The 12,282-nt window shown below is 39.9% G+C and overlaps 1 protein-coding gene across 1 annotated transcript in view; it reads right to left on the bottom strand.

Annotated features, from left to right (window-relative positions):
- Window positions 1-12,282, bottom strand: part of BRWD3 (bromodomain and WD repeat domain containing 3) — a 74,423-nt gene that overhangs the window by 39,757 nt on the left and 22,384 nt on the right. The window contains exons 11-17 of the mRNA XM_035132474.3: window positions 11,547-11,647; window positions 10,533-10,573; window positions 9,386-9,490; window positions 7,835-7,988; window positions 5,657-5,791; window positions 3,696-3,824; window positions 1,919-2,144 (exon numbers count right to left, since the gene is read on the bottom strand). Of these exons, the coding sequence (XP_034988365.1) occupies window positions 1,919-2,144; window positions 3,696-3,824; window positions 5,657-5,791; window positions 7,835-7,988; window positions 9,386-9,490; window positions 10,533-10,573; window positions 11,547-11,647 (891 nt within the window). The remainder of the gene's footprint in view (window positions 1-1,918; window positions 2,145-3,695; window positions 3,825-5,656; window positions 5,792-7,834; window positions 7,989-9,385; window positions 9,491-10,532; window positions 10,574-11,546; window positions 11,648-12,282) is intronic.

The following is a 12,282-nucleotide window of genomic DNA, read 5'->3' as shown; positions in this document are numbered from 1 at the left end:
ATCACGGTGTTCCATTGCGCCAGAAGCGGTTTAGTCATGCTGGCCACACTACCCGGAAAGCTGTCTGTGAACAAACACCAGCTCCCTCGGCCTGAAAAAGATGAGCGCAGCACCCCACAGACACCTTTGATTGGACTTAACTGTCCAGGGGTCCTTTACTCTCTCTTTTTTTTTACTCCTCCTGCACCAGAGTTGGGCTCCAAAGTATCTAAAAGCATTCTTTCATTACTGTCAAGGAAATCACCTATCGATTACAGTAATTATTTTCAAAGAGTTGGCATCCATCTAAATTGTGTATTGGTGATCAAGAAATTGAACAAGTTAAAAGCTTTAAATACTTAGAGATTATCTTTTACAATCTAAAATAGGTGACCCTTTATGCTCTGGAGACCATTTGTGCTCTGCAGGACAAATGAAACAATTCTATTTTCCTGATGGTAAACAGAATGTGCCTGCAACGGTTAGGCATATAGAGAAAAAACTGTTTTGCAACTCCTTTATGGGATTCCCTTAAGGATAAATGACTTTAACAACAAAGTCGAGGGTGTAGAGGCATTCTTCCTCTGACAAATTCTAGGGGCTCCAAAATGTGCCTCCTATCTGGCTATGTGTTCAGAGTTAAGCCAGCATCTCCTAGAATCAAGGGGCTGGATTATGACTTTCAAATACTGGCTAAAAATTCATTTCAATACAGACCCGGAATGTTTACTAACTTCTTTATTGAGAGAAACACATAATTCTACATGGCTTTCTGATATTACTCTCAAACTCAGGCAAACAGGGATTGCAATAGATTCCGTTCTTTTATTGGGTGACTCACAAATCATCTCACTCATCAAGCAGAGGCTGCTAGACCATGTAATCCAAAAACTCTACCCCTCCCAGCCTTTTGTACGTTCACCTGCTTACTTAGAATTGCAGCCCCACCATGGAGTAATGCTTAATTACTTTTCTAATTTAGAAACTCCATCACATTGCAGAGCTTTTATGCTAGCTTGTCTAAATGCATTCCCCTCATCTGTATTGTTTGGAAGGTTTCAAAAAATAAAGGCTAGCTACAGCTACAACTTTATTTTGACATTTTTTATGTTGCTTAACATAGTTTCTAAATGGTGAACAATAAGGTCACAAAAAGAATGTATTAGAGACAAAATCTGCTAAAGTAAACCATAAAATCAGAAAAACCTTATTTAAATAATGTCTGATAAAATAAGGTTTTACTCCCCAAAACGTCTTCACTTAAAGTGAGCCCAAAATTGCATTCAGAAAGATTTACAGTGGCAAGCCTAACCATGTCTACACAGAAGTAAATCTTACTGAATTTAAAGGGGCTGGCTCGTGGGTAGGTGGGTTTAAGACTGCAGCTTTACTTCTGAGTAATAAAAAAAAACCCTTTGAAAATATTAAATTAGAGGAAGGACTGCTGGTCTGCATCATCAGGAGACCTATGTTATTACTAAGATTTTAATAGATTATTTCTAATGTATTATTTTCCCCCATGCAAGACAGAGAGGGACCCTCATTTCTTTACTTAACCCATATCATCAGCCTTACCCCAACCTGGTGCCATCAAGATGTTTTGGATTGCAATTTCCATCTGCTCCACCCAGCATATTTTGATAATCCAAACCACCTGAAGGCCAGCAGGATGATGAAGACTGCCATACCCAAACATAGAAACTTCATAATATGCATACTACATTTTAAGAAACACCTCTTTATTCATTTCAGACTCTGTAGTAGTAATAATAAAATAATAAATAAATAATAATAATAATAATAAATTATTTATACCCCGCCCAGGCTGGGTTTCCCCAGCCACTCTGGGCGGCTTCCAACAGAAAAATGAAATAAAATAATCTATTAAACATTAAAGGCCTCCCTAAACAGGGCTGCCTGTTATATAAAGATCATGTACCGTTTGCCACATATCCCAGCTGAGGAATGAGTTGCTCATCGTTACAATTTTCCCGCCCTGGCACCAGTCGCTGGTATTTTGTGGGGTGAGGATTTCCATCCACATCAACCAAGAACGGGGGAGGCATGAGATGTGGGGCCTGTTGAGTTTGTTCATCTAGGACATAGTTATTCGCATCACGGATCAGAGGGCGGTAATCTGTGTGGAAGAACATCTGGTCTGGGATCTACATGAGAAACAAACTTAGAAATCAGTACAAATACACAAACATTTCTTAATTCTTCTCATACAATGCATACTCTGTTAACTGTCTTTCTGGCTAGAGATTATCTCTCAAATGGTAATTTTCACCTTGGTCCCATCAGAATATTCAGACTAGAGAAACAAACCTGCATGTGAACTATTTCTATGCACCACAAGAGTTTAGAATTAAGTGTCTTTTCTATGAGGTTTTCAATTTTTTTAAAGCAAGCACAGTTCTCACCCTTAGTACTACAAAGAAAAGCTTTAATGAAACATGAGGGTGGTATCCTTCAGAAACTACAGATATGAGATCCTAAGTGATCAACTCTTCAGGAGAAGGAGTTTAACAAACTTCTTTTTATAACCAATTCACTGCAAACTGTGTCATTTTCCAGTTTTCTTCCAAATTCAACACAAGGTTCTGGTTTTGACTCAGAGAACCTTTACAGAGTGCACATCTCCCTAACATACTTTCACATCCTTAAATATTATTAGGGCAGTCTTGCTCAAAAATTCTGCCATAATAGGGTAGGTTAAACCTCCTAGTGGGCAGAGCAGTTTCTTTAAATAGTGCCCATAACCTGTGAAATACACTGCCCCAGAGGAACACCCTTGGCTAAAACTTAATCATTTCTTAATCATTTTAAGTAATATTATTATTAATAATATTATTTATACCTCACCCATCTAGCTGGGTTTCCTCAGACACTCTGGGTGACTTCCAGCAAAATTTAAGAACATAATAAAATGTCAAACATTAAAAACTTCCCAATACAGGGGTTGCTTTTAGATGTCTTTTAAAAGTTGTGTAGTTCATTATCTCCCTGACATCTGATGGGAGGGTGTTCCACAAGGTGGATGCCACTGCCAAGAAGGCCCTCTACCTGGTACTTCACTTCTCGCTGTGAGGGAACCACCAGAAGACCATTGGCAGTGGAACCTCAGTGATCGATGGGGGTGGAGACACTCCTTCAGGTATACTGGGCTAAAGCCGTTTGGGGCTTCAAAGGTCAGTACCAACACTCTGAACTGTGCTTGTAAACATACTAGGAGTCACTAGCTGTTTATATATAATATATATATACTCTAGAAATCCTTCTTTCTTGTGAGTGCAAAGAAGCTGCGGTTTAAGACAAAGCATGATCATGTGCACACACACTTCTCACATTTTCTTAGCCTTTAAAAAAATCTGTCTCCTTTTCACACCATTATTAGCAGTTTATAAATCAAGGACTCAGTTCCTCCAGACATTATCAGTTAATCAGTCCTCAAACCAGCAGCTATACAATAAACCCCACTGAGTAGGATTACTCTAGAGTAATTAGTTCCAGTCTGAACGTCTCCCACAGAAGAACAGTACACACATTCCATTTGCAAAGCTAGGCACTTTTAACATCCCATTAACTTTAAGAGAGATTTAAGTATATCCTTACATTTTCCTTGCAATTCACAGGATTTTAAAAGTGATTCATTCTGGCTGGATGATGTCAAACACTGCTAAACACCGAAGGACATTAAGAGTCCACCAACTCACCTTTTCATAATTCTTATTGCATCCGAATCCAAACAATAGTAGGTGCCCATGGGAATCTGTACAGGCAAAGTGCTGACCATCAGGGGAGAATTTACAGTCAAACACTGCACCATGGCCTTGGCCCTCAATCTGTAAAACACACACAACACCCATTTGGATCTGCTTAACTTTTCTGGACAAATTTATAAGCTGAGTTTTCCTTTATTTTAGGGGTCTGTACCGACAACAAGATTTGGTTCTGACCCCGATTCAGCACTTCAAAAAAACAGCCATTCTCAGCTCAAAGCATTTCAGACACTGCCCAGTTCAGCCCAGGTTCAAATTCACTTTCGGGTAAAAAAAAAAAAGGCTTTGTCGTCTTCCATTCAATTACATTGCTTGCAGATTTCATTCACAATTTTTGGCAGAAAATTGATGAAATTTGTAAGCAGAGCACCTCTTGCCAAATCTCAGGAGGTGAGCTACAACAGTTCCTACAAGGATAGCATTCAAAGTTTGAGGGAGGGTAAAAAAGAAATAATGAAGATGATGCTAGCAATTACTATGACAACAACTAAAGGCATACTATGGCTTGGCTGGAAATAAATAAGAATCACTTGACATACAATAAGTACATGCAAAAGTACACACAAAGGGACCCTAAGAATTTAAGACTGACAATGTATGAATAAAATCACTTGAGACAAACAGACCACTTAACTTAAAGAAACAGACCAGAACTGAGGGGGAGGGGAGGGTCCACTGACTGAAAGGAACAGGTAAGCAAGCACAGGAGTCAATGTAATCAGGAGCAAATTTATATCAACAGGAAAGAGAAAGAACTAGGATTCAAAAGTAAAGGGTGGGGAAAGGGAGGCACTGGGTTAAACTTAGGTTAAAAAACACCCCTTTGCTCTGAGTGTGCCACCAGAACTCTTTTAAAACATCCCTTCCACAAAGCACTTAGTTTTTGCCAGCACCTGGCAAAACCTTTGCTACTGATTACAAATTAGACCTGTTAATCACAGCAGAGCTCTCCCCCACCCCCTTCCCACCATGCATGGTTTTGTTATATTGTAAGTTTAAGGGACGTGGGTGGCACTGTGGTCTAAACCACTGAGCCTCTTGGGCTTTCCAATAAGAAGGTCGGCGGTTCAAATCCCCATGACAGGGTAAGCTCCTGTTGCCCGGTCCCAGCTCCTGCCAGCCTAGCAGTTTGAAAGCACACCCAAAAGTGCAAGTAGACAAATACAGTGGTACCTCTACTTACGAATTTAATGCGTTATGAACGCACATTCGTAAGTTGAAAAAAATTGTAAGTCAAATCCCACAGGAATGCATTGGGAGAAAAAATTCGTAAGTAGAAGCAACCCTAACTAAAAATTCATAAGTAGAAAAAATCCTATCTAAACCGCATCCAAGATGGCAGACGGAGCTCCATTCATAGAGTTATTCGTCAGTAGAGGTACCACTGTAGGTACCGCTCCAGTGGGAAGGTAAACGGCATTTCTGTGCGCTGCTCTGGTTTCAGTGTTCCGTTGCACCAGAAGCGGCTTAGTAATGCTGACCACATGACCCAGAAAAACTGTCTGCGGACAAACACTGGCTCCCTTGGCCTGTAAAGTGAGATGAGCGCCACAACCCCAGAGTCATTTGCGAGTGGACTTAACTGTCAGAGGTCCTTTACCTTTACCATTAAGCTTAAAGAGACATTACTTTTACTTTCAGCAAGATGTATTTTCACCAATGACACCGAGGGTGGGTTCTCTCTGCTTTGGTATGAGGTGCCTTATAAAGATCCTGCACCACCGCAGATAAATAAACACACAGTAATTCTCAGATCTGTGGCTCTTAATTATGGGGTCATGAGTTCCACCCCCATGTTGGGCAAAAGGTTTTCTATACTGCAGGGGGTTGTACTTCCAACTCTACAAGTCTATGATTCTAAGATCTGACCACTCATTCTGGCTGCCATACAGTACCATGTTAAAGTAATTGCGCATTTTTGCTCCTTTCTCAAGGTCCCAAATGAAAATATTCCCATCATGGCCTGCAGAAAGCATGATCCTTTGGTCAAATGGGTGAGCTTCCAAAACAAACACTTCATCATCATGGCCCTGCAACAAATGCAAAGAAAGTAGTATTTTAAGAAGTAATTACTGTTCCATATAAGCTTCATGTTACATCCCCCCACTCTGCTCACTACATACACACAGGTGACCAATGCCTCAATCTTATGAAGGTGGTCTACATGTTTCTGTGGTCTACCACCTCAGATTGAAGGCTTCAATGACAGAACATTCTTTCATACCAAAAAGGTGTGTCACCCAGACCATCAGATCCTTGTGAATTTTAAGGAATCCTATGTGTCCACCACTATGCTGTTGCTGAACTAATCCCTGGGTTGGGGGATTCTAATAGTATTGATGTTTTATTAGTTGTTTGCTATTGTGTATTTTATATTGTGCTTTGTAAACCACTTTGCATTTTTTTATGAAAACTGGTATATAAATGGAAAAATGAATACCCCTAATAGACACAAAACTAGCATGTCAGAAGGGTTTTAACATAGAAAACTACAATGTCAGGTAGAAGCCCATATTCAGGGACTTTTTAATATTTTGGAATTGAGAGAGAATGGAGGCACATCCACACTGACCTCCTGTTTAAAGACAAGGCAATTGTTTTAAACAGTGGGTAGGTAGTTGGAAATGCAAGCAACTCTGCTCAAATGGGAGCAATCCCAATTTGAAGTGGGGACAGGCTCCACAGATATTTGCTGCTGGGGAATGAAGGGCACACCAGCCTCCTGAGTGCAAGTGATAGCTCTACACCAGGGATGTCCAACAGGTCGATCGGGATCAACTGGTTGATCCCCGGGCGCTTCCGTTCGATCACTGTCAATCATGGGCTCCTTTTCCTTTGCTTTTGCCTAAGCACTTTGCCCCCTCGCCATGTCCTCCATTTTCGCTGGAACGGAAGACGGAGTTTTCGCTGTGAGGCAGATTGTTATCATAGCGATCTTTTGGTCAGCGACTAATCCCCTTTCCCCCTTACTTTTGCCAGAACCCCCTAAAACGGAACTGTCCTCCCTAAAAAAAGCTCAACAATTTTGACCTGAATCCCCCCATATTTTGTTTCTGTGAGTAGATCGCAGTTTCTTGGGAGTTGGACGTTCCTTCTCTACACAACCTAGAAGACAATTGTCCCACTTGCCTGCCCTCTGCTCCCAGTTCACCCAGGTCAGGATTTTGTTATTGGGAATAGTCACACAGGAACAAAGAAGACTGCTCTACTGTTCAACTTAACAATGGAGAATCTTACTGAGAATACTTGAACACAAGAGCAGCTTACTTTTTTGGCCAAGCAAGAATTCAGCTATCCCTGCTCTTCCTGGGATCAGACAGTGTGATATACCTGCCTGTCATAGCATTTTCCAACCCTGTGGGAAATGTTTGGACACAACAGCTATCTGGAAGGATATTCTAATATATATATATATATGTGTGTGTGTGTGTGTGTGTGTGTGTGTGTGTGTGTGTGTGTGTGTGTAACTTAATGTTGGGGGGAGGAGGTTAGTCCCACTTATATTATGAAAATTATAATTGTATTATGAAACACAAGTAATCCCCTCCACAAACAGTAAGTGGTATCTTTTATTCATTCAATTGTAAACACGCTAACATTTTCTCAGAAGTGCCTCAGAAGGGTTCCTTCATTGAAGTTTTGGTAAAAAAAATAAATATATTTATAATTTCATTAGTTAATTGATCAGTTAGAAGGGAGATGGATAGTAAACAACAGGAAAATCTTATTTGATTAACCAACCAACCATCAATCAGTTAGAATGCAGGAAAAATGATAACAGCTTTCTTCTCCCATTAGGAAAATGAAGCTATTTATTTGATCTATTATTTTGTTTTCTATATATTTTTTTGACGTGCTTCTGATAAAGGACCACCAGTCCTTGGTCCGCACCACTCCTGGAATCATCTGATGTTGTTTGCAAGTTTCTCAGCTGTTCTCCACAAGCATGATCACAATCTTAATTCTTAAAGATGCCAAAGCTTAGTGCCAGACCCCAGTTCAGTGGCACACAACAGAGAGAGCACTAAATGCAGATCCTCTTAAAAAGCTAATCAACTGAAGGTCTAACTTACAGTTAGGTTGTGAAGAAGCTGCCCAGTAGAAGAGTTCCACACTTTCAAAAGGAAATTGTTGACTGCTGTAATAACAGTAGTATCATAACGATCCCAAGCTACCATAGTCACCTTCAACTTGGACACCTTGTCTTCCCCAGACACTTGGCTATTTCTGAGAAAATGTAGACGTTAAAGAAGAATCTAGTCAAATGAAACTTTAAGTACCAACTTAGAGCCAAACTAAATGTGACACTGGGAAATCTTTGATCAGATTGTTTTTTGAAGATGTTAAAAGCAGCCATGGGATACATTGTGGCTGTGATACTAGGAACTTACCCTTCCCCATCCACCGTTTGTGCAGCTGCCCCAGAGGAAGAAACTACAGGTTCCAAAAAGGTTACTATTCCCACCCACCTGTCAAAGTGGCCTGCCAGGTGGGAGTGAGGAGCTGAAGATTTGGCCCACATGCTAGATCCTGTTTCCCACCCCTTTTTTTAAACAAACAAACTCTTCCAGTTATACATCATACTTGGCCTTAATTTCCAGATGTTGGAAACTGATTATCATCACTAAACCATTGTCAGTAAAAAGCTGGCCAGATCAAAACAATAGAGTCACACCTCGGCTCCCAAACACCTCCATTTTGGAATGTTTTGGCTCCTAAAAGCAGAAAACTCAGAAGTAAATGCTTCAGTTTTCGAACATTTTTCAGAAGCTGAAGGTCCAACACAACTTCTGCTTGAGTGCAGGAAGCTGTTGCAGCCAATCTGAAGCCGTGCCTCGGTTGTCAAACATTTCAGAAGCCGAACCGACTTCCGGGATGGATTACATTCAATAACCGAGGTTTAACTGTACATGCAAACAGTAGTATAAAGGAATTAACTTATTTAAACCTAACATTTTTCAGCCGCAAGAGAATACATGTAGAAAATGCAAGTTCTGTGAGCATTACACATTCAATTTTTGCTGAATCTTGAGAGGAAACAAGAAATGTAGCATAAGTAGCTTATAAAATAACCAAATGCTCTCTGAAAAGATCTGCCTCTGATATTCCTGATAATTATCCTGTTTGGTTTAATGCTCAACACAGACTACAAAGTTCCTTTCTGTGGAAACTCTGTCAGATTCTAATGCAAAAAAGAGCTCCCTCCAGTGCAACTCAATGTATCTCAACCAGGTACAGCTAGTTCAGAAAGTAGGCCAGTGCTCCCCTCTAGAGAAATGCATGTGCCCAATATTATGTACTGTAGCTCCACAAATTTTTAACAGCAAGCCGCATGCGCCACACATAACATGATGATGGGAAGCAACCAGAAGGGTACAGCTTATTGCTACTATGAATACCATGACAAAACCTTCCATAGGTAACAAGATGGTTTGGTTTCCCCAGAAACCCTGAGTTACACAAAAGCCACAACAGGAAAATTGCTAGAAGGGAGAGATGCTGAAACAGGTGAAGAAAACAAACATTTCTGGATTTCAACCACAGAAATAAATATTACTGTGTTTTGAACATTTGAATTCCTTTGTCTATTGAGGTTAAATTATAAACATTTTTCTGCCTTTTACCCAGTCATCTTAGTCGCCATCTCCAACACTATACTCTTCCATTCTTGCTGCTGATATTGCCAGATTCTGGCTGTTCCATCTCTGCTTCCACTGACAAATCTTAGTCTGTATTTCCGAGTAAAAAAGGAAAAGGAAAAAAAGTTACATGTGTAGGGCTCTGAAGCCCCTCTGCTTTGCTCTCCAACCTGCTTTCCCCCATCCCTTTTCAGAATTTGGTCTATGGGTACCCTGAACTCCTTCATAATAATATTTCCACTTTGTTTGTTTTTTAAGGGCCACTATCTTGTGATTGACCCTTCACTGGTACCCACAAAAAACACTTAACACAAAATGCAGCACAAGGGGGCAAGGCTTGCATGTGCCTTTGTTTTAGGGTAGCTTCACATGCACGTTCTAGATGACAGCAACATCTAGAAACAGCTTTCATGGCTGAACAAGCTAACCCTGGAACTCTTCTAACTCTTCAAAATGCAATGCTTTATACCATGTGGTCAGTTCACAGGCTCACTAACCAGATATTAAACATTTAGTAAGCATCGGAACAAAACTCAAGTGAACTGGCTTCTAGTTGCTTATCGGACGTTTTAATATAGTGGCTAGTTAACAGGTAATATTTTCATTAATTTCCTTTAATTAAAGTCACTTAGTGAATTAAAGTGGGATATAAAGGTTTTTTTAAAAAGTATAACACTGAACAACTATCCACTACACTTAACAGTGCAATTCAGAACACCTTGTCCCAGCTGAGATGTCACAGCCTAACCACAGTTTGGCCACTGGTGCCATTTTTCAGCTTTGCCTATTCAACCCATCACATGCTCTAGTTAACTATTTCCTGATTGCAGCAAACCATAGTACGCTGTTCAATCCAAGCCAAAACTGGAAGCACAATTTAGACTACTGTTTTCAGTTTTGCTTTGAATCAGAAGTCCAGAGAGATAGAAAGTTGCAATTGATCACTTTAAGATGAATCCCTTATTTTAATTTAGAAAATGTATATACTGCTTGACTGTAATAAAGCAGTTTACAATATGTTTGTAAATGACTCTTTATATCTCACAAGCGGTGTAAGAATTTTAAAAAAAAAAATTATGGAAAATCAAATGCAGCAATAACATCGTGGGAGAAGAACAAAAGAAATGCTTACCTGCCTCCACTGTTGCAGAACTGAACAGCAACTACTTTGTCCTAAAAAAATAGAAAATAATTGTTTTCATCAATACTTTTCTCTCCAGTCAACTTATGTACAACCCTGCTCTCCCCTATCCACATCTATTTCTAGAGTGTCCAAAACATCTTAGCAGCAAGTGTCAAGAAACATGCATCAGCCCTTTCTCTGACTCACCTGTCTTTTGCCCCAGTGTATGTCCAGCAGCATGTACTGAAGTCTATGAAGTCACAGGCTAGTGTTAACTGAACAAGAAGGCCAGCCCTATGCCCATCGGCCCCTGAAGATCATAATGTATCTTGTGTACCTATTGAACCCTGAGGTTACTGGCATACGACTTCCAGCCACCACGTTTCATTTGGATACCATGCATGCACAAATTAAAACCGGTAAGCATTGGCACTCTATGGAGGGGCACCTTCCTATTTGCTATCCCAAAACACTGGTGCTTTGATCATCCACCACTCCACATAACCATGACATTGGCTCAGAGCACCATGTACTTTGGTCATGGCATCCCATGGCCATGCTGCTTCTGTCAAAAACCAAACAGACACATATCACTTTACAGCAAAATATATTTGACAGAGAAAGAAACTACATGCCGTAATATTTTTGCCAAAACTAATTCCACCATTATAAGTGCACTGTATCAATCTTAACACCATTTCTGCTTATTGCAGAAGATCATGGTCAACTAACATGAAAGTTTTGTTACCCAACCATAGATTAGTCTCAGAACAGCTGTCGTTGCAGCCACAAAACTTCATGGAAAGCACCATGTTCCCTAAGACTCCCTTGTTTGTTTCAAAAGAGAAACAATTTTTCTTGCACATGCCATGAAGCAGCCTCTTCCACAAAAGATAATGAAGATGTTTTCCAGGCAAGATCTTTTATCAGGGTAGGCCTGTGTTGAAGTGCACATCCTAAACTTCTGAGCAGGTATTTTTAAAAAATAAAAAAAGCAAGTGCGATTTCCTGCTTCAGTCTTACCGTATGAGATTCTAATTCAGCAGTTTTCTCTGGAGACTCAGAACCCAAGTAATATATTCTTATCACATGGTCAGTGCTCCCTGTTGCAACAAACATACCACCTAAAAAGCAGGAGTGGAGCAGGAGACAAAGAAGACAAGAGGAAAAAATCAAGAAACATTACATATTTCATTCAACAAATCATAATTGTTGTTCAAATGGTAATGCCAGATTTGAAAAATAACATTTCAAGGGAGCAAAACGTGAACCAAGTGATGAATTTTTCCGTCAGGAGCTGTGAATTCTGAAAGTGTTTTATTATTCAAAGAACACTGACATCTATATTTGGCAATCTAAACAGATAAAATGCACACAATTATCCAAAACATTACCCTAGAATTACTGCACCATGGAATGTCAGGCTGAACCCTGCTTTGCCCCCTCAATTTGGCACAATACAAGATCATGCTAAAGGTCCCCAAAAATGGCATTAAGAACCTCAAGTGTTTTGCTGAAATACTTTTATAAAAAACCTAAACAATAAGGAATGTGTAACAGTAATTCACTTTATTTCAGGTTTCAAGAGAAATACTCAAGGGTGGAAATCCTAGTAAGAAAAACTGCCTACAAAGTAAAGCTGCTAACAAAATCAACCTGTACTAGGACTCAATATAGATTTAATGACATAATGCTGTGAAAAGTTAATGCTTGTGCCTGAAGCTGAAAGTTCCATCAATTATATTTTCCAAGAGCAACC

The sequence above is a fragment of the Zootoca vivipara genome, chromosome Z2 (genome assembly GCF_965207765.1).
Source record: "Zootoca vivipara chromosome Z2, rZooViv2.hap1.1, whole genome shotgun sequence".
Classification (NCBI taxonomy): Eukaryota; Metazoa; Chordata; class Lepidosauria; order Squamata; family Lacertidae; genus Zootoca; species Zootoca vivipara.
The sequence above is the reverse complement of the archived record's forward strand: the minus strand, read 5'-3'. Positions and strand labels throughout refer to the sequence as shown.